The sequence below is a fragment of the Harpia harpyja genome, chromosome 2 (genome assembly GCF_026419915.1).
Source record: "Harpia harpyja isolate bHarHar1 chromosome 2, bHarHar1 primary haplotype, whole genome shotgun sequence".
Taxonomy (NCBI): domain Eukaryota; kingdom Metazoa; phylum Chordata; class Aves; order Accipitriformes; family Accipitridae; genus Harpia; species Harpia harpyja.
Genome location: NC_068941.1, coordinates 18,545,642 through 18,569,316, shown reverse-complemented (window position 1 = coordinate 18,569,316; position 23,675 = coordinate 18,545,642). Strand labels below are relative to the sequence as shown.

At 34.7% G+C, this 23,675-nt stretch overlaps 1 protein-coding gene across 4 annotated transcripts in view; it reads left to right on the top strand.

The window, feature by feature from the left end:
• The window catches only part of LRBA (LPS responsive beige-like anchor protein), a 435,866-nt gene that overhangs the window by 293,078 nt on the left and 119,113 nt on the right, over positions 1-23,675 (top strand). For all 4 annotated transcript variants that reach the window (XM_052772257.1, XM_052772239.1, XM_052772249.1 and 1 more), the window contains 4 exons: positions 1,129-1,244; positions 3,549-3,661; positions 20,735-20,875; positions 22,073-22,192. In XM_052772257.1, the coding sequence (XP_052628217.1) occupies positions 1,129-1,244; positions 3,549-3,661; positions 20,735-20,875; positions 22,073-22,192 (490 nt within the window). The remainder of the gene's footprint in view (positions 1-1,128; positions 1,245-3,548; positions 3,662-20,734; positions 20,876-22,072; positions 22,193-23,675) is intronic.

Genomic DNA, 23,675 nt, shown 5'->3' with positions numbered 1-23,675 from the left:
ATTTTTGGAAGAAACAGCAACCCTTAAGGAGTATCTTGGTTGTTATTACTTTAAATTTTATTTTTTAAAGGTTTCTGTGCACAGAAATGACATGAAAATAGTTGGGGATGTTTTCTGTTGTGTTTTGTAGTTTACCTGTTTTTTATCAAGTCCAGAAAAAATTCTCTTGAATTGCAATTATAGCCACTCTGTGAGAACTTAAGGATTTCTATTTACAGGCGCAAATTATGTGTGAAAATTTTTAACTACACATGAATGTATAAACACATTTGTTCAAAATTTCACATCCATTTATACTGATAAATTTGTTTACAATATAATGCAGTTTATTAAAAAAAAATCAGTTACTGTAAGTGTTTTCTTTAATTGTTTATCCATATCTGTAAAGATTTGTTAACTAAAACTATATCTAGATTCCCCCCCCCCCCCCCAGTGATGTAGTTCTGGTATTTACAGATGTTTTTATTATGAACAAAACTGTCTTGGGAATTTTATAAGCTCTTCTTTGCTTGATTTATCACTCCAAGGAATGACTCAATAGTCGTCTTTCACAAACATCAGGAAATCTGGCATCAAATTCTGAAAGTTTAATTGAGTTATTTATGACTAACTCTCCAACACTGCCCAGAATTTAAATCACAAGAGAATGGACTTCATAATGAAGTTCTATCATTTTATCATTGTTTTCCTTTGTTCTTGAGGGATTTAAAAAGCTCTCCTAAAAGATGACTTTATTCTTTTGTGAAATTCTAAAAGTCGTGTAATTTTCTTATTTAATGGTCTGCCATCTCTCTAAATCACTAGTAACATATTTCTATAATACATCAAGCCTTCATGGAGCAGCTGAATTTGCACAGCTGTAAAGGTTTCTGTTTGAAAGCTTTCAAATCTTGACATATCCAGCTGTCAGATGTTTTCAGTCTTTTGTTCTTATTAGATTATAAAACTTCAAAAATGAACTTCAAGTGTCCAAAATAGCAATTTGATCTCCAGAGAAATCTAGCATAGAACTGGTAGAAAGATTATGTACAACTGCCACTAAAATTCAGATAGGTAAAAGGGAAGACCCACCAGATTTTCTCATTATTTTTTCCCATGTTTTGGGGGGTTTTTTTTGTTTTTTTTCAGACGCATTTCTTTGGCTAGTCCACGACAGATTTTCAAAGCTTCCAATATGACCCAGCGATGGCAACACCGAGAAATTTCCAACTTTGAATATCTGATGTTTCTAAACACTATAGCAGGTAACACAAATTACTATAATGACTCAGAAAAGGAGTTAATGGTAGCACAATCTCAACAGACATGGGGCACTGCTCGATTTTGCCCTTTTAATAATAACTTTTTCTATGTACAATTTTCTCCTGAAAAACAACTTCACAAAATCCTCCTACATGTACTTTATTCGTAATGTATTTTTATGTTTATGTAAGAATAGAGAGGCATGCAATTCATAATGCTATACTGAACTGCACTTAAAATATATCACTAAAGTCAGAATATCTTGACTGTTGCAGGAGGACAGGATCTACATAGACTGTCTACTATAGAGGAGAGTCTCAGAACTAGTATCTTCTTTATCCCTTAGTATTCCAGGTTTTAATATTCATAAGTATTATCCTCCCTAAATACCGCTGATGCAACAAGTTCTTTGTAGGGCTGTAACCCTCTGGGAAGCCTCAGCTGGGGAGCAGGATATTCCTGGAGCCAATAAATGCTACTGTTACAAGATGTATGGTTGGTCTTGGAAGAGCGTAGTGCCTGGATAACCAGTGCTGCTGTGTCAGGACACCATTCATCCATTCCCAAATCCGAATTCATACCTCTCTATGGTTGTCCTAACCCCTCATTCTGTAAATGCTAAGCTATATTTCATTTAACCCATCTTACCCCATTAGCTTCTAACCAACTTGACTTGTTTAGTAAATGGAGGCTAATTGTTAGGTCTCATGACCTCTCTTTTATTTTCCAACATATTTTGTTCTCAGAGCAACTTACAAAATTTCTCGATTTTCAGCTCTTTTCTATGGTATTGACAGTGTTGAAAGGTCCATTAATTCCCTTTCAGACTTGGCTCTTGCTAACACGATTGATAAAACAAATGCCTCTGCTCGCACTAATTACATTTGATACAAATGGTCAGTTTTGCTAGTTTCTGTAATCAGTCATTAAGTCAGAGATGCCAGGATGCTGGCAGATTTTATAAAAGTAGGGTAGATCTGCTTGACTCCTTACTGCCGAAGTGAAATGAGGCAAGATCATGACACTGTTTTCTGTGGCTCTAGTGGATGATCCTTTTCAGCTTTAATATGTTATTGAAATAATAAAGTGAATTCTTACCTACTTGGTATTTGAGGTTAAAAGGAATAAAAAGACAACATTATGGAAAAAGGGAAAGTTTAGTTGCCCACGATGGGGAGTTAAAAGATTGTCGTGATGGCTATCAATTTGAAACAAATAAAGACAGATACCAGTGTCATGTAAGTAGCTTTAACCCTGAATAAGAGATAATGTGCAACATAACCAACTGATTAGGGAAAGAAAGGGTCTGACTATACCATTTAAAAATTCTGCAAACCAGGATGGAAAAATCCTGAATGGTGTAAGAAAACTGGAAAAAGAAAAACCTACGTGGAGTTTTAGAAAATGTTTTCTGACAACCTGATAAATTGGGTTGTGAAATAATATTCCTGGGGAAGAAGTAAAAACCTGTCCTTTGAGACTTTAGCGGCCAGACTAGACAAAATCTGAGAGCATGCTGATTGGAGGTGATGTGAATGAATGAGCTTCTGCAACAGTATCATAAAAAGAGACAGGATCCCTGTAAAAATTAAGCATTTTAAAATTATAAACCAGGCTATGTGGTGTATGTGTATGTATGGTATATGATTATTCTAATTGAATATTTTGTTTTTACTGGAAGAAGGATATTATTTCCATACAGGTGCATGAAGGTGCACGTGTGAACCTGAAACCAGAACAGATTTTCTTTTCTGGTAAATGTTGGCATATCCATAGGTGGTCAATGTTCAAGGAAGAATTCCCCTCAAAGTGTATTCTCTAGATGAAATGGTTATTACTTGCATAATTTCTCAATCTAAAATCCTGAGCTGCTTCATTTTGCTTTCACGTATTGAATTTAATACAGTATGTAAAAATATTGCTTTGATTTTTAGTATCAACAAAAGTCATCGCCTTTCCATTTTTTGAAGTGTTTCAACTTAAAGAAACAGAAGACAAGATGACATAAACAAGGAAAGGAGAAATGCTTAGAAAATGAATGGATTTTACTGTCACTCTTACTGTATGCAAAAGAGTTTACAATTAAAGTGAAATGGGCTGCAACGTTTTAAATTAAATACTAGCAATTTGTGAACTTTTTCATTATCCTTTTTAATACAGCAAAGTAGAATATTGAAATGATAAAAGATCCGAAATAAATTACAGTTCTTTTGAAGAGTTTGTAAAGTTATATTGTATCTTTAGAGGTTGGTATTTTACTTAAATATAACTCTTAACTCATGGTGGGTTTTTTTTGTTGTTGTCAGGTCGAACTTACAATGATTTAAATCAGTACCCTGTCTTCCCGTGGGTTATCACCAACTATGAATCAGAGGAGTTGGACCTTACACTTCCTAGCAACTTCAGGGATTTGTCAAAGGTATTTGTCATCAGATATACCTTTTTTCTCTCCAGTATTTATCACAGTAGCTTTCAGTCTTGTTAATGTTTTCTGCTGCATTTGATACATTAATGTTAAATGCACAACCATTAACAGTGTTTCATTTCTGTATGCGTATGCTGATAATAGGGATCAGATTGTGGAAGAATGAATTATTGATGTATTCTTATTGCTTCTGATTGTATCAATTGAAAAATTGTTAATGGAAGGTGCTCTTAGTTGGAGCATATGCATTACATTTCATTTCGAATTTTAACGAAGTTAGGGATGCTGAGGCTGCTAAAGATTAAAAATTAGCCAAATAATTTCCCATTTTTCTGATGAGAATTGTGCTTTTTTAGTAGCAAAGCCTGTGATACCATTATATTTTAAGTACTTTTAAATCATTGCCCTTATTCCCATGAGTAGAAACTTTATTTTTTCACTTCCTCTGTGTATCCCCTTCCGGTATGTTCAAGCAATGCTGTTGTCTTTTGTCAGACAGACATTGTCAGTTTTTAACAACTTTTCCAAACAACTCCTTTCTGGCAGTGTAGCCTTGTTTTTCTAAGGTTCTTTCCCAAACAAACATATGCAGATGCAATATTATACAGCCTGTTTAAAGCTTTATAGAATATGATTATTCTCTTTCAATCTTTTCCAAGAAAGGAATATTTCATTTTACAAAGCAGAAGCATCTCCCATTTTCTCTACAAAGACTAGGTGCACTGATCATCAAACAGGTTCTTTTTCTAAAAGCTAGCTATTATGGGAAATGATCGGCACATGCAACTATATAGTTAATTAGTGGAAAAGGTAAAGGATGTATTTTAATTATAGCTTGTTTTTTACAAAAGTCTTCCATACAAATTGGTAATTTAATAGAAAAAAAAAAGGCAGTTTTTAAAAGTTCTTGCTTTCAGTTCGCAATTGATTAAGCTAAACACAAGTCTGTGAAAATATCTGGAAAATTAATTTTTTTACTATGGATTTAGTATTTTAACCTTAAAAAAGGTACGGTATAGTCATCAACTATATATACATCTATATATGTGGATAGGTATGTGTATATAGATACACATATGTATGTATATTTGAAGACTATACCGTACCTTTTGTGGGTGTATATGTATGTACAAATAAAAATAAAGGAATGATGTTTTTAAGTCCAAAGCAGAGATATACTGAGGTACTGTCATTGTAATATTTTCTAATAGTGTTATTCAAATTAAATAAGTCATGAACACTCTGCTTTCTCAGAATGTCTGACTGACACAAATCCATATTCATGGGTAAACCTACACATATTTTTATAGTTTAACAAATCTTTTGAAGCTAAATAATACTTAAAAATCATTTCTTGATGTGGAATTTAGTAAATGCTTTCTTAATAACCCCCAGGCCAAAAAATATCTGAAGGTAGTTTACAACTAAAAATACCTATTGCCAACCTAGACTACACTCGTGAATTACACTGAAGTGAAAATTGAAAACTTACGAGTAACATCAGCTCTGTGTAGCTTGAATTAGTACATAAATTAAATGTATTAATCATTAATAACTTCCTTGATTATGATGTGATTTTTGCAACCTCATTTTCCATTAACTTTTGTTAATTGACACTTCTGCATATATCATGTCATTGTTAAAATAATTCAAGACAAAAAAAGGATTCTCCAGCTGCTATACTTAAGCTGGATACTCCAGCTGCTAAAAGGCATCTCCTTTTAATTATTTGTAAACTAGTCAATTCAGTCTGTGCTATAGTCTTAGTCTTTCTTCCTCCACCCTGAAATAGGACTAAGTGCAGTGTAGAGCAATTTTTCCTCATTTTAGGTTAGGTACCACTCTTGCCTCCATTAAGAAATTGGATAGCAAATCCGCTCTTTTTATATGTGTTTTTTTTATTAACAGTGACTGGTTATATGGATTTCTCTGTTCATGAAAGTAGTCTTTGAGGATTACTAAGTATACTTTAAGTTCTGATGGAATCTTTCCATTGTTATTGCTGAGAGAGGACATTACTTAGGGACGTTACCAAGTGGACATTACTTAGGTTGTATCTATATCTATACTTAACCTTCTCAATCATATGTTTGAAAACTATGAACTTAATACAGGAAATAATTATTACAATATTAGATGTCAGTCATACTGTATTATGAGTAGAAGGAGTTTCATTTAATAATATTTAATCCTGTAAAATGATATTCTTGGGAGCTTTTAATCTTTAACAGGTGATTGGCAGAGAATTGCCCCTATTGTTAGGGAATAGTGAATATTTCTACATATGTGTATATTTAACATGGATTTTCCCTTATGTTTTGTTAAATGTTGTTGATCAGACAGTGCGTCTTGATCTCTAAAAATGTAACTGCTGTTCTGGATGAATGCCAGTCCTTCCCATATACACAATGAAAGTCTTTATGCCATACCTGTCTCAGATACAGCAGTTCAAGTTTTAGTTACTGTTTAGGCATTTCTAGCAGTATCTACTCTATGTAGTTTAAATGTTAAGCTTTGTGTCAGATGGTGAATTCATGGCAAATATCTGAAAAACCTTGCTAATATTCAACTATGAAAATGTTTGACTGTCATGTATATTGTGATATTTTCATTGTAGTACTGTTATCTTTGGGGTAATGCTTCAAAATAAGTGCTAATTATGTATTGTAGCATGTCCATGCTTTTTGCACTGCTAAAGGTTTTAAAAATACTTAAAGATATTTCATTTACGTTTTTACATTGTTTTAACAGTCTTTTACTTTATTTCTTTTCCTTATCCACTTCCAGAAATGCATCAGAATTTAGGGCTCCCACTGAGTAAAGAAAAGGAAAACTTTGATTTTGGTCTGGCAGAAAGGATGTCAGGTCAATATTTCTACTTTTTTTGGTACCTAAGAAAATTAAAAATGAAGAATTTTTCTTTCTTTCTTTTTTTTTTTTTTTTAGAAATTGCAAGTTAAGGTTAGGTATTATAAAGTGTCAAATATGAATAACAGTTTTGTTAATATGTTAGCTAGAAGTCCACAGTTAGTACAGATTTAAAGAACTGCAGTGTATAGGTTAAACCAACACTTAACTATAGGCTAAACCAACATGTATTTAAGCAGCTTCTTATGGCATTGTTTTGAACATCAGTCACACAATGATAAACCAAAGCAACTGAAATGGATTGTGGTTAATATTACTGTCAGCCTGACGAATGCTCCTGACAAATGCCAGGAGTGCACTGCCAGTCTGTTACCCTGCTTTGACTCCAGTGTTTATTTCTTAAGAGGTGACTATGGTTTGGAATGAGTATTACGTATTATATTTATAGCTGCATATATTTTATTTATAAAACAGACACAGTTTCCCACCAGAACACGTCCCATTTTCTGCATTACTTACATTATTCAAAAGCACATTTTTTTTCCTTTTCTTTATTCAGTGGAAGCAATAAATTACGTTGTGTTTCTATACTCAGATAAGGAAAAAAAAAGAAATAAAAATCTGACATATCAAAGCATGATTTTATACTCTTAAGAAGTTACAAGATCTTGCTGTATGCAAGCAGCTTTTGATAATATTTCTTTCATAAGGCACAAAATTTCTGTAAGATCATAAACTGACACTACTAGAAGAAGAAAATTATGCCATTCTTAAATCTTCTTTTGTCTTCATTATAGCTACATGTGTACATAATAATATTTTTATTCTAATTTTTATCATTTTCATGCAATATTTGCTAAATCATCATCAATTTTATAGTGGCTGTTATGTATGTAATGACTTCTTTTCCAGTCAAGTGTACAAAAGCAACAAATAGCTCTCACCTTCAGTGAAGTGAGGTGTTTAATTGGTATGTGGGAGCCACTGATACCCAATATACTTTGACAGAAGAGAAGTAATAGATTTTTTTTACTATGATAAATTAGACTAGTTTTGTTATTCTAATGTAAACTTCACTGTTGACTGTTCTTCAGCATGCCAGCCTGAATTCTATTGCAGGGTGTTCATTTCAGGAGCAGAAATTCATTGCACATGTAACTTGGGCTGCATATTTTACCCTGCAAGGAAACAGAGTGGGATGTGCATGAAATTTGCTTAGTTACCTCTTGTTACCCCTTGGCAAAGAGATAGAAAGTAACAAATGTTTTGATATGCACCTATTATACTTTTGCAAACTTTTTAAAGAACTCTTTTTGTCTAGAGAGGCATTAAAACTTATACAGGCATTCTATGAACCAGTGCTTTTCATGTAGGAAATGAAAATTGTTTTATTCAGCTCATGCTCCAACACAAAATCAATGCTGGTTACTACCAGTTAAAACTGATAAACTCACCAGAAGGACTCAGTGTCCTTCTAAGTATAAAGCATGTTCCAAAATGGGACACTAAAAGAAGGTGAGAGCAACAGTGTGAGATCTAACAATAGTGGGCGCAGTGGTGATGACTTATTTTGATACGCAATTACGTCTGGAATTTAGGCACTGAAACCTATGATGCTTGACACTGTTGGGCTCAGCATCTGCCTTGGTTGCCTTGTTGCTTGTATTTTAGGCAGTAAATTTGTCATCTGTACCTGTGACAAAAGATACAACTTAATTCAAAAGCATTCCAAAGCCAGACAGGATAAGCTCAGATGGAAGGTACAAATTTTTTTCCTTTCAGGGCAGTCCATGTGAATCCCTGCTTAAAACAGGACACTACAGAAATAAAATATTTCAAACTTTGTATCAAAATCCCTGGCAGTTAAGAAGAGGTCTGATATATTTTCTAGAATTTTGGATCACCTCAAGAAACAGTGGTAGAGATGTCAAGACCAGCCTTCATCTACAGTCAGCCTGCAGCAGTGATATCTGAAAAGGACACACGTTTTTCACTATTCATTTCTTACCCTGTTATGGATTTTGATATTTTTAGTATAAAGCATATTTGTCAGATTCTCTAAATTATCAGATAACAAGTTATCATGCTTCTTTGAGGAGAGGGACACTCCATCCTCTCTAAAATTGCATGCAGAATAGGGAACAGTTGAGAGAAATTATTACAGAAACTGGTTTATCACCTTGTTGTAGATGTACATTTGATCTCCGTACCTGTTTGTGCAAAGTGGTTGACAGATCTAGACATTTGACATAATCATGTTAAAAGAAACTTCTAGGGGAAGGGAAGCATTCAAACAGGAAGCAATACTCTGAGCAGTACCTTGATTTTTAGGGATGCATGTGTTGGTACCATTTAGGAAACCGTAAAAGAGCACAATCTAGCTGAGAGAACAAAGACCAATCTTTCCTCTTTGAATATAAAGACAGAGAGCTAAAAAGAGTTGGGGGGGAAGGGAATTGCAATTGTGATTGGGGTCTTTGCTTGTGATATGAGAACTCAAAAGTCAAGTCCCTCTTTGAAGAAAGCTGTGCAAGAGTATGAAGTTCTCTTGTTCACATCCCAGCACAGTGCTATAATTTTAGGACTATTATGGACTTTCTTTGTTTGGACCAGAAAATCTATTGTGGAATTAGAAATTGTATCAGTTAATCAAGTGCTGAGTAGTCTGCTATATTCCCATGAAAAGTTTTGGTTTAATAACATAAGTTTTTCCTATTTCTAAATGGGGGGAAAGTGATTTTGTGAGACTCACAAATGCCAGTAACCCTCAGACAGATTCCGTCAGGGACTTTTGTGAATGATAAAATCGGTCAATTATTCTTTCTGACAGCTGAGACAATCTGTTTTATCATTTCCTTTAGCACATTTGCCAAAATTAAGAGACAAAGCTGCAAATGGTCCCATGGATCTGTGACTGATCTGCTACAGTCGTCTGTTTTCTAGGTCCCAAGGATTTTTTTGCAGCACCATGGTCAGGTACCCACCCACAGACCAAGTCCTCATGTCGGCCAGCCCACGCTCGGGTGGATCAGGACCACGGACAGGGGCCTCCCTAGGCAAATTCAAGCAGTTCTGTTGAAAAGCAAGAACATAGCCACGAGGAAGACTTGTTCATTTAAATGAAGTAGTTGTTGGATTGTCAAGCCCGGCTTATGCATGATCCTTAGAGACACAAAACTGTTTGCTGTGTCTGAAACAATTCTAGCCCTTTCAGATTTTAGTATCAATCTCTGCTTGATACACACTTGTTTCACTTTCAAAGACAGAGATTTTTGTGCGGTTATGTTGGTTTGAGCTTCATACAGCATCTATCTCAGGACCTTTTTCAGAATAAACATGTGATTTCCATGCATGTTTAGCAGCCCATTCCTCCACAACTCCTATGGAGACCTGCTGAGACTGAAGCTTCACCCAAATACATCTCTGAGATGATATATCAAAACATACTTTCTGAAATCCTACTCTTAGTCTAGATAGAATTTTTAAAACGTTCTGGGAATTTCCATTGCTCTATTACAGTGTCATAACCATTCTTTTATATCTTTCTCTTTTTTTTCCTTGTCATTAGTTGGTTATTCTCTGTGTCAAACCATGTCCTCTAAAGAACACATAAGTGGATAATTGAGTGCATCTCTCTACCAGTCTTACTTTTGCTTCCCTGTTCTCTTCTTTTCCCACCAGAGGCTTATTTTTTGAAGTCACAAGAAGCATACTCTTTGCACTTCAGATGCAGATAGCAATTTCTAGGATCACTTAATTCTTTTCAAGCAATTTTTATTTATTTTTATATATTTTTTACATTTATTTTGAGCAAAAGCCAAGTTTACAGGATCAATAAGAATCGTTTTGGTCATGAGCCTAATAATCTTAATCTTCCCTGCCTCAAGGAGGAGTATTGTTTGGAATACAGAAATACTCAAAGACAATAAAAACAATAACTTAGAATTAACAATGAATGTTCAAAATGCTATTCTTAGTTTGTATCTGATGTTATTGCCCATCCTGCTCTTGTTTCAGTTTTAGGTGCTCTGAACAAGTGTCGTCTTCTAGTTGGAAATGAACTGAGGGAGGTTCATGACCTTTTAAATGATCACAAGAAACCATGGGGCACATGTCTGGTCATAAAACGTACTAGCAATCAAAATAAAGTAATTTCACACATATGTCTTGGGCGATAGACATTTTAAATGTGTGTTTTCTGTCTTCCTAATGTAAAGTGAATTTTATTTTCTTGATAGAGTTTCTCTTCCTTTTTATATTCATACATTTGAACTCCAGCAGATTATGAGCTGCTACCTGTGTAATTCAGATTTCTGAACGAGTATGATGGTGGCTAAGTTGAAAACTGCACTCATACTGGAAATGAGGATGGGATTTATCTTACCTAACTGGAGCTGTCTAAAACTGAGTTGATCAAACTCCTAGGAGCAGGAAACTTGTTGGGGTCAAAGGACAATCCAGGTATAAAAATAGTGCTCAGAGAAAATGAGAGCATGGTAAAAACAATAATAATGATAATCTTTGTTTAAAGAGGAGTTTAAGGTGGTTCTCAGGGTGTGGACTTACTTTGATGGACACATCAGATGATCTGTCTCAAACTCAAATATCAGCAGATGAAAGTGTGGATCAAATGAAGGAAATCAATAGAAAAAGATCACTAGGAGGAGATGGTATGATCCTAAAAGCTTGAGTTGAATAGTCTAATAAGATTAAGAAAAAATAATTTACATATAATATCCAGCTAATCACTTGAAACTGCCTCAGTATCAGAAACCCAAGGTTAGTTTTCAAAGTGGGGTGGTCACTGGCTTTCCAAAGGTCTTTTCTGGACTTTATGCTGTTCAGCATGTATGGTAATCTGAAAAAGAAGATGAAAAGGGAGATGATAAAACTTTCTGACAATAGTAATCTGTTGATGGTATTGAAGATGATGGCTGACTAATCAGGAGACATTATGAAATAGGTAATAAAATGATGGATGAATTCACCTTAGATAGGAGTGAAGCAATGCATGTGTGAAAAAATATACATTGACAGGCTCTTAGCTGACTATATTCAGGATCGATATAATCTGATTGTGATAGTTCTATGAAACAGTACAGATTACAGTAAAAAACTCTTTATACTTTCCCAAGTACACATTTCTAGCCTGCTGCTGCTCTTTTTGTAGGGCTTGGTGCTTACATGTGATACACAATAATGTATATTTTTGTGCCCTGACAGTGTTTAGTCTGCAGAAGATGCAAGTTTGTATAAGCTTTTAGCTTGAGGTCCTGTGCTGCTAGTACAAGCCAAGAGGATTATGTTTTTAGTTCTGATTGTCTTATATAGACCTGGTGTTAGGTATAATGGCTTCTGTTTTCTGTGACAGTGGCTTGTACGATGTGTTGGCAGAGGAGCATGGTCTGTGAAGGGAAGGCAGAGAGAGAACGTTTTCATCTCCTGCCATGATTCAAGTGCATGTGGCTTCTCATTAAATCCTGTTTCTTGAAATCCATAAAAGGAATTTTTTTTTTTTTTTTAATAAGTGAGTGATGATGCACGGATTTCTTTCACTTGACAGATTATGTCATGGATAGTATAAGTGAATGGTTGCTTTTGGCTGGCAGGGTTATTTTCCAAGTCAGGCAATTACAATGCCATACTCTCCTCGCCGCCTGCAAGCAGCTTGATTTCTCCTCGTGATTCCCAGGGACATGCAACTTCCTTTCTCCCTGACCTTTTGGACGTGTACAACACATAACAGCTCTCTTCAGTTTGTCTTCCCAGTAGTATTAAGGTGTAGTAATACCTCAAATACACAGTGTGTGATGCATTCAGTTGTGCTGAACAATTGAATAAACCTTATGTAAAAGTGTATGTGTGCTTAATTAGTTTGCAAGTTTGCAGTTCAGCAGTGCATTGTTTTGGAATCTGCTCCAGATGGGTGTAATAGCATTTGATACTATTGTTAATAATATGAATGCATGGAGATTTTTCCTTTACATTCAAATTCTTCCAAGGTTTTAGGTGACCTGAGGTGTATCTTGTCACTAATATATTGCTAAAACGTCACTAATATTGCTAAACATAGTTTTTCTTCATTTTTTATGCTTAGTATTAGCTTATGATCCATTTTTGAACTGTGGACTTTGGGAATCTTCTGTGTTTTGCACCTTTAAATATTATTTATATTGACATGTTCAGACATTCTAGTTATTAGACCACCTTTAGATCAGTTTTTCCTGACTGTTCTTGTCTCAAAGGAATGTGTGAGCTCTTACAAAATCTTAATAATAAACCATATGTGCAAATACTTTTAACTTAATTTTCATGCACACAACTATTGTCTGCTTTTATTCCAGCCCTTTATTTAATTCTTAGTTTCTGAAGAATAGAAAATTGAGCTTTTAAAAAATTTTTATAACATAATGTGATCTGGTAAACTTCATGATGTGGTTTCTGGTAAATAGGGTCTTTTCAAAGAAAGCTTGTAAGGACTGACAACTATTTAAAAAAGCATGTTTACATAAAAAGGTCAGTGGTTTTAGTATGTATTGATTATATTAAATTTATTTTAGAAAAGACTGAGATAAGAGGATTATGGAATTTCATCTCATGTGCAGTACATCAGGAAATACCCAGGGATCCTACATTTGATAAAAATGCTGATCACAGTCAGCTGGTTATATTTGTCACTTATTTAAAGGAGCTGCTGGGACATAGTTGTCTGCACCCTAAGCTGTGCATGCAAGTATTAAATGAAGTGGCAGGTAGCTATTTATCAGTGTTTCTTCACTAGTGTAAATAAAATGAGGTAACTAAACAAAGAAATCATTTGCATGTAAAAGTAACTGCAAGTTTGTTGTACTGGAGTGCTCTTGACTGGCTTTTATTGTATCATGTGCACCAGTCCGTGTATGTGGGTGTTGTGGTTTAACCCCAGCCAGCAACTAAGCACCATGTAGCCGCTCACTCACTTGCCCCCCCACCCAGTGGGATGAGGGAGAGAATCAGGGAAAAAAAAGTAAAACTCTTGGGTTGAGATAAGAACTGTTTAATAGGACAGAAAGGAAGAATATTGTAATGAGAATAATAACAATAATAAAATGACAATAATAATAATAATAATAATAATAAAAGAATTGGAATATACAAAACAAGTGATGCACAATGCAATTACTCACCACTCGCTGACCGATGCCCAGTTAGTTCCCAAGCAGTGATCTGCCCTCCTTGCCCAACACCCCCCAATTTACATACTGGGCATGATGTCACATGGTATGGAATATCCCTTTGGCCAGTTTGGGTCAGGTGTCCTGGCTGTGTCCCCTCCCAACTTCTTGTGCCCCTCCAGCCTTCTTGCTGGCTGGGCATGAGAAGCTGAAAAGTCCTTGACTTAGTCTGAACACTACTTAGCAACAACTGAAAACATCAGTGTGTTAACTTTATTCTCATCCTAAATCCAAAACATAACACTGTACCAGCTACTAGAAAGAAAATTAACTCTATCCCAGCCAAAACGAGGACAGTGGGAAGATACTGAGTTGTTTAGTATGAAGTCGTAAGAGAAGAGCTGGTCCAGAAGCTCATCTAGCTTAATATTTTGCCTCTATCAACATCCAGTAGCAGGAGCCTAGTGAAAAAAGAAAAGAAAGAGGGCATGTAAAGCATCATCCTTCCCTTCAGATAACCTCCCAGGTTTGGCAACCAGAAGTTTAACTACTTTGTGAACTGGAGAAATAATTTAGACAGTCATGGTTAGTGGCCACTGATGGACTGGTGGTCTAGTTGCCTTTTTTTTAAAAAAAACCCCCTATTTATGTTTGTTCTGCATTTCTCCCTGAAGTAATGAATCTAGCAACTTAATTATATGTGAAAGTATTGTTTTCTTTGCTTTGTAACTAGGGTAATTATGGCAAATTTTTTTGTTTGTTCTCTGTGGACCATATGAAGTCTTGCTTGCTTGCAACTCTATACTTGAAAATTATTTTAGTTTTAGGTCAACATAAAAAGAAGAGGAAGTATTCTTCAGAACTTGCTTTACATTGTTGTCCCATTTGTTTCCCTTCTACCTACAAATTTTCAAGTATCATAATTATTTGAAATACCTATATTCCAAATAATGGATTAGAATTATAACTATGAGCATAACGACCTGCCAGTTCTAAAGGGGAAGAAGCTTAACTAGATGGAACAATAACAAATATCCAGAGGATGTCTACTCAACAAATTCACCAGAAATGTGTGTTGACTTTAGTGATTGGAAAAGAAGGTAGCACAGCTCTATGAATTTTTCTGATTTCATATGTTGATGTCAAAATCGGTAGAGTACACTCACTAATACTCATAATTATTGCAGTTTCAACATTGCACATACAAAAAGTGTTTGACCGTAGGATTCCTTATTTCACTAAGAAACCACATGAAATTCAGGTAGCTGCTTGTGTTGAAATTCTCAGAAACTGAGTATTATAAGTGACTAAAATATGATTTACAATTAATAGTAAAAAATTGTAAATCAGGTTAGAATTGGAACAGAAATTACTGTGTATCACCTAAATGCTCACTGGGGAAGGATACAAAAGTTCTGTCAAGTTCTGTCCTTTTGGGTTCAGCCAAATTTTGACATCTGAATTCATAGTTGCCACCTCCTAGCCTAGTCTTTGATGTAGGATTTGGTCATCTGGTGTGAAACCAGTGCTTTTGGGAATGACTTGGTAAGGATTGTTTTTCTCCTTGGTAGATTGTTTCCGTTTTTTAAATCTTTCCTGGAGCAGCTCAAGGACCAGTTTAGTTGATCAGTGAGGACAGTTCAAACAGTTCAGCCAGTAATTGTGTTTGTTGTTTTCTTCGGGATACAGTTCTTTAATGAATTTGAGTTAGATATGGATTAAAGTTAAGATGCCCTCTAGAGAAGATGGGGGAGTTGGAGGACCTAATTTTTAAGAAAGCAGTACTCAGTTGTTTGAGAGGAAGAATGGTGACTTCTAGCAGTGAGAATCGGTTCAGAGGCAAGTATAGCATTTTGTGGCTGTTCTCAAACAGAAAAATGATGCATGAAAGAGTAGTGATCTACATTATATGAGTTTATTCCCAGATATTTCCCAGTTGACCTAAGTTAATAAAGTTTGGGTATAATTAAACCTTTGCATCTTGTCTTTATATCTCTGTCTGGGAAAAAGTTTTACTCAGATGATCAGGAAGTCCCACTGGCAATATTACAAGTATTGGCTAGTTCTGGGAGTTAATTATGTGTTGGTAATACATAAAGTAACTAAACAAGCAATCCTCTAAAAATGCAGTTGTGGTTAGATTGCAGCAGAGTATACAGCACTTGGCATATTTACAACAGTGAGAAGTCTAACACTGGAACACTGAACACATTTCAGATATCTGTATATTAGAATACATTGATAAGTGGGCAGGCTGCAGAGAAGTCTTAAGGCTGGAAGAAATGCCTTAAAATCGAAGACCCAAAGAGCTCAATTTCTTTTGTTTATTAAAAGGTCTAATTATAGTCTATAAGTATCTTTATATACAGAAAATACTGGGTAAGTAGAGACTCTGTGGTATGTCAGAGAGAAACGTAACAAGATTTCTTTGGTAACACACCAGTAAATTCTTAGACGAAGTGAAGTACGTATTTTTTAGAATGAGGATCACAATTATCAGTAGAAAAAGCTTCCAAGAAAAATAGCAGATTGTCTGTGTACTCAAGAGTCAGATGCCTTTCTGGAAAGCAGGTTGGCCAAATACAGCTCATGTTATAATCAAGTGTAAACAGTTGGGCTCAAAATCATGTAATGGAAAGGCATTTAATGGCTTGTCATACAAACACAAGGCTAGATGAGATCACCTAATGGTCCCCCTGCTCCTTTAAGCCCAGTGAATATATGAAAAATATCAGTAATGAAAACCAGATAGTCATCTTGAAAATAAAACGTATGAAAAACAAACATCATACTTGGCAAGGATGTTACAAAACATAATTCAATGATACAGACAATGGTATTCATAGGAATCCAAATACCTGATTGGATATGGATAAGAAAACGGTATAAGAAATCACAAGGAAAAGCATTTTTCTCCCCTCCCCCCCTTTTTTGCTTTTTGTCTTTTTTCTTTTGTTTAGTGTCTTTCTTTCCTTTTTTTATTTTTTCATGGTGAAGAACTTTTGAAATACAAATTTCAAAGAATAATATTTTCATTAATTTTTAAATCTTTCTGTTTGCACTGGTCAGCATGGACTTCGCTTCTGGAACTGCCTACTTTTCAGAACTCACAGGCACTTGCATAGATGTCCTGATTTCCAGTAGTAATTGTTAAGATTGCCATCTTCAGCAAAAGACGTAACAGTTAACAGTGAAGATGAAACTAGGGTATCTTGACTACTTACTGTTTGCAGTAATTAAATGCAATTTACTGCCATAGTACTCTAGTCTTTCATGGATTTTGAATATTAATGAGTTAAAAAGTCTTCCCAGTATTACAATGGATAGGAGACAGTAAAAGTGGCAATGTTTGTTTTAATAACAGAAGCCTGTGTAAAAGCCAATAACAAAAGGCAGCATGAGTAAGAACAGGGTATGTCTGTTCCTTTGGAGTAACACTATTTAAAAAATAAAAACACATTAGATAGGAATAAAAAGCACCTCTTTTTCTTCTTAAATGTGTAACTGTAAATAAACATATCGTAATTCTTTAGAAGACTTCAGTCTGCTTACGTTAGGTCATTAACAATTTTCCAAAATGTATGTATTCTTAAACATGAGCGACAGAATCCAGGAGAGATTCTGCCCTATGCAGAGGAGCAGTGAGCATTCTGCTTTCTTCTGTTGGGTGCAACAGGGCCTCTTCTGAAAATGGAGGCAAGATGGGCCACTGTTCCAACATCTGGCAGAGAGTAAGATTAAGAACCAACAAATATAACTGTACACCATAGTGTCTGGACATATTTAACAGCAGTAGCTGCTAAGAGTCAGAGTGTTTTCTCAGTTATTTTTCAACAGACCATTTTTCTTTGTTGTGTCTCAAAGAAAGCAACCAAGATTGGTCCAAAGACTGAGATTTACTATATTCGGTTCTTGGTCAAAATGTGAGGTTTATTTATTTTGAGGTATTCCTAGATTTGAGAGCGCTTGAAAAATTGATATCAAATGAGTTTGGTTTTTTTAAGAATAGCTTGTAACTTTCATATTTGTAGCACATGTTATAACAACCACTTTGGGTCAAAAACCAGGTGATCATGCCTTTCGAAAAGAGAAAACAAAAACTTCTTACCCCAATTCTTCCTCCAGTTTGGACCCTTTTTTGAATGAACTCTGACTTGAAAACCATATGCATTATTCATTTTTCAATGCAGTTTGAAAACTTAGCAGCCATAAGTGATTTCTTTTTTGGTCTTGACTCCTGTAATCTCAGCCATTGTTTTTGCTTGTTGGAATTTTTCTACCTCTACTTATCTTTTTTCCCCCATCTAAATAAGTATTTTTAATTGGTGAACTAATATCTATTTTTCCACTCTGAAAAGAGGTACTGCAAAGAAAATATATTCTGGAATTTCTGGATATGAAAGCTTTTCAGCTTGTTCTTCCTTAGTGGTCTGTAGCCATAGGGAAGCCAGTGTGAGTAGTGTAGATTTGTGGTCTCACAGCTACGTCTAGCATAGCTTAGTTTGGAGTTAACTCTTTTTCCTTTGGTGTTTACCCAAAGGGGAGGGAATCTAGTATGTAATCATGACTCCCTGTTAATTTTGAAATATAAAATAATTACAAAATTTCAGTTAATGTGTTTACTAAATTAAAAGTCAGAGGGTATTTGAATATTCCTTTTATGTGCTTTATTCTGTAGCTCAAGCTTAGTTAACTGTTCACAGTGCAGTGCAACACACTAGAATCACCTCATCCTTAGAAGCAGTTGTCAGAAAAATATGGGCCTGGCTGGTAGAATGTATTAGCCCAATACATTGTCTCCATTTTATTATGAAGCTGCTGGGGAAGCTGTGATATACAGCACTGTCATTACAGATCTATTGTTAGAAGGGTTCTACAGTCTTCTGTGCACTGCCATTAATTTATAGCAGTAAACAATATGTAGCCCTCCAACTGCAGCAAAGCAGAATCTTTTAATGAGGTGGATGTTATTACCACAATAAATCAGTGCATTCGTGTAATGTATAATTCAATGTGTGTATTCCCACTGTAACTTCTCTGAGTAAGCTGATAGTGTATCATTGTCAGTGCACAGCTCCACGGTTCTTTTTTTTTCCCTAAGCTTTCTTTCATTTGGGGACTTTTTTTATTTGCTTGCAAATAAATGTGACATGTCTTGATAGTTGTCCTGTTGCAGGCTTCAGAAACCAACTGTAACAATAACAGCCAAAATCAATACTGTGGATTCTGGCTATATGGATCTCTGCATGATACCAGGTTTTTTTTTTTTTTAAAAGAGAATGAAATCAATTCTAATTGGGTTTAGCTTTGCTTTATATTCAAGGAGTGTAATTCTATAACTATTGATTTGGGCTATACTCATTTGGAGAGTAATAAAAATAGGGGCAGATAAAGAGAATACATAAAATGTTGCAGAACCATACAGCACAACACTGTTTCTCTTTTTAATTTATATAATTTGTCTACCAATGACCTTCTTTCTTCTTTTTTCCCTCAAGCATAGCTGAGTCTTTAGGGAAAATCACTACAGATGGAGATTCCAAAATGGTTCTTGCAACAAAGAGACTTCTTGGAGTCAGTTTCATTCTTCCCTGGAATAAATTTGCTAAATCAGATAAAAATCCTTTTATACAGGAACCACTTCTTTTAAAGGGTTATATTTCAAATTAGTGAACTGCAAAAATAGTAATTAACCTAAGATGTTTTCTTTATCCTACTGCAATGTGAAAGGTGCTCTAAGTAAAAAATGTAAGATTAGATCTTAGGTCATTCATAGATCTAATCTGTCCTAGAAGAGAAAATACTTCAAAGCTTGTATGCCAAATTTCATGTGAGCTGTAAAGAAGCAGTTATTTGAATAATAATAATCTGAATAGTGGACATAGTTTTTTAGTTGAACTATGCTTGAATTAATGACTAGGTTACTGATACTTTTGTTCAAGGACTTTTCTTTTAAAGTCTTTCCTTACCTTGTAGTGTATTCTTAAATACATTTATTCTTGCAGATCAGAAAGAAGAAAATATTTTTGCATGTTTATTCTTTGGTTACACTTGAATGCATCCATTGTCTGTACAGATGGGCATCATTTACATTAATAACATACAAACAGTGTGCTCAATATGTATACAAAATTGTATTGCAGATATTTTGCATATATCTTCACAAATACAAAGATATTTTAGACCTCTTACAGTGTTCTACATGTGGAATGGCTAAATTAACTTTTGCGTCTCTCAGTGACTTATGTGACATATACTTATTTTTCCAAATCCTTTCTGTAAGAGTCTGCTGAAGAAATACGCAGCTATAGATAACAAAATATTATATTTCTTACATTTAAATAAATCCCTTGGTGTTTATGTCCTAGGTAAGCGCTGAACAAAGAATAACAATGTTGGTGAAAGTGTGACAGACTTTTTTAGTCATACATATGTTACTTGTTTCTTTTCTATCAATGTTTTATATAGAAATGCTGCTATTTTATTAGTCTATTTCAAAGTTTCAGGTTTTATCCATTAAGTAAAACTTGTCTTGGATGGTAAATAGAAAGCATAGAAACAAGAATAGTAATACCAAAATTCCAAATGCACTGTTAATATTCTTCCACCCTATCAGTCACTATTTTTGCCCCCAAAATATCCAAAGATGTTTCTCGTTGTTGCTTACCATTTGCTTAATAGCGTATTTAACCTGCACACATATCCACAGGCACACAAGTTAACAACTCTTTGTCCAAGACATTCCACTGTGAAGCAGTTTTTAGTCATTGACTTGAATCAGCAGTAAATAGAAATGAGGGCTATATGAATGCAGAAGAGACTTTTTTCCAACCAGCCATGTGCATGTACATGGAATCCTGGTTTGAAATACACAGGTGCTGTTCAGGTGCTTACAGAATCCAACATCTGCTTTTGCAAAACACAAAACAGTCTTCTCCATGCGTGTGATAATTCTGGTTACCAAAAAGAACAAGGGGAATATGGTGTGATAATAGGTCCTGTTATCTTTATTTACTTAATGTATTTATTTTTACAAACCTTGTAGCCTATTGGAGCTTTGAACCCAAAGAGAGCAGCGTTCTTTGCTGAGAGATATGAATCATGGGAAGATGATCAGGTTCCAAAATTTCACTATGGCACACATTATTCAACTGCAAGTTTTGCACTCACGTGGTTATTAAGAATTGTAAGTATATCTTCTGAAAATGCTTTTCCTTTAAATGATAATAAAAGCAACAAATAGCTAGGAATGGATAAACTAAAACTCAATGGCATAGGAGAGTCCTGAAATTTTCTAGTAATTGTAATCAGTAGTGTAGAATAAATGTGTTCCAAAGTTTGACCAGAAAGTTTTAATTTTTATGGTACAGCCTTTTCAAATCAGTAAGCTTTTTTTCCTTAAAAATTGCTTTTTAGTGTACATTCTTACATTACTTTAAACATAGTTAACTTTCCTTCCTTGCATGTTTTCTGATTGAACCACGTACTGAACATTTGTGGTTCTTACTGAATGTATTTAATTTTCACCTCCTAATGAGAGTAAATGAGTTGGTTTCTGATGATCATGAAATTCTGTGGTATAAATAATTAATTTTTTAAAAATCTGCTGGAATTTATATGGAAGTAACTTTTGAGATGCTACATATTGATAATATATTGGTTAAACAATGCATTTTTCTATAAAATTGAAAGGCGATTTATCTCCTAGAAAGTAATTTCTTTGGGAAAGCATTAGCAGCACATCATTAATTAAAGCTTGTTAGAATGTACAAGCATACATAAATCCTTGAAGTAATTTATAGTGCTTAGCTAATTTCAAGCAATTATCCACTAATATGTGCTTAAGTGTTCTTTAACTAAGAGGAGGCTTTTAAATCTTTCAAACATTTTTCTTTTCTAAATCATAAATTACATATTAAACAGTAACAATCATAAAGCTATTGGTATTGAATGCTACCCTTTATATTAATAGATTACCTTGAACAAAATAAAATGCATGTGTTATTTTTGTTACATGCTAGTTTAAAAACGTCTGAGGTAAAAATATTTAGCTTTTTCATGTTTTTGAGAGCAATTTGTGTCACAACTGACTGTAGCTTCTCCTCCAGCATTTAAATATTTTCTTTTGTTTTTATTTGCTTTTCTTTATCTGAATATATATGCATGGAGTAGAAATAAAAAGCATTTATTGAAGAAATAAGCATCAGTTTATATTTCTCATTCTTGGATAGCAGAATTAACCCTTTGCAATTAATCAAGTGTCTGCCAGAAGAATAGCATCATTAATAACCAAACCCCAAAAGAATAATAAATCCTTTTTTTCCCCTGAAATTCCTGAAGAAATACATTGCTGTTTTTAATTAATCTTTTTATATGTATTTAGGAGCCCTTTACAACACTTTTCCTAAATCTACAAGGTGGGAAGTTTGATCATGCAGATAGAACTTTTTCATCTATTTCAAGAGCGTGGCGCAATAGTCAGCGTGACACTTCTGATATCAAGGTAAAAACTTTCCTGAAAGTTGTTAACATATTTTATACTGTATCTGCCTTTATTGTAGCTGTGATCATAGGACCACGGGTTATGAAAAAGGGAAGAAAGAAGATTGGGAGCTATCCTACCACTTGGGAAAATATGCAAGGGAGATGACACATGGTTTTACTTCTGTTAGAATACTTCAGTGAATTCTTTTGGAAAACTTTAGCAAACATTTTTAGCCCTGAGACTGAAATAAGGCAAAATTGGCCTTTGTGCTAGAGATATGTGTTTCACTGTCTTTTTGTTCCTCTCCACAAGTTTTAAGCCTTTGAAAAGTCAGTAGAAACTGGTACAGATTTTTAACCACTAAGTTTCATAAATACTCTGCTCGTGCTTCTGCCCCACTCAGATAAGAATGTTGTAGTTAATATTCATATCACTTTATGTAATTTTAGCTCTAGGCATCCAACCTCATATTTTGGGCAATTTCTGCAGTGGCCTGTTTTGTTGTTTGACTATGACAAACAGGAGGAGGACACTGTGCTAATTAAGGTGCAGAAGGGGCAAAAACTAGTCTTGTGATGAGGAATAAGTAGATAGGGGATAAAAAGCTGAGAGGGACATCTGGAAGCAGTCTCCAGAAAGACTGTATATTGGGTAGAGAAACAAAGGGCTACAGAAAGCCAGTGTCTGAGGATACCAAGATGAAACACAGAATTTAGCATGATATTGAACCTATCCTAACAGGGGCACTGGGCCTGGGAACTGGCGAGTGAACAAGAAGTAGGTGGGAACAGAAGATAAATTAATCTGGTAATTAGTCATTGTATAGAAAGAGACCTAGAATTAAGTGGGTCAAGAAGGTAAGGCAGGAGCACATAGAAATTCCAAGGGCAGAGGTTTAGGTAGGTAGCCATTGAAAGAAGGAATGAGGTAGACAAATAGAGTCTGGGATCTGATGAATATTTTGAACTGGGGAGGAGAACAAAGGAGACAAGGATGCTGGCAGTGGTGGGAAAGCTTTGTTGACCTCAAATCCAAGAAGAAGGAATAATATCAGAATTGTTTTTTTAATGGAAGGAAGGATGGAAGAGTGTAGTGTGAAGAAAATCAGAGGCTAACTCAAGAATGTCATGCAACTAGCAAGAGGCATAAGTAACATGAAATCATTCTATAACTATATTCATAGTGAGGAGACAATTGAGGAAAGGGTTGATTCGCAGATTAATGGAATGAGAAAACTGTTAACAGATAATGCTGAAAAAGTAATGTCTGTCTTGCATCTGTGAGTCTCCACCAAAATGGCAATCAGTGACTAGTGGAATTAATACCACTTATAAAAAGATACAATGTCTATTTCAAATTGGGAAAGAACAATTTAGAAAATAGAAACACATTAGATTTCTTCAAATTGACTGGTCATTAGGAGCTTCATTCTCTTGTACCTACAAGACTAGCAGGCAAAATTTCAGAGTGCATTTTTTTTTTTTTTTGAGAAATGGAGGAG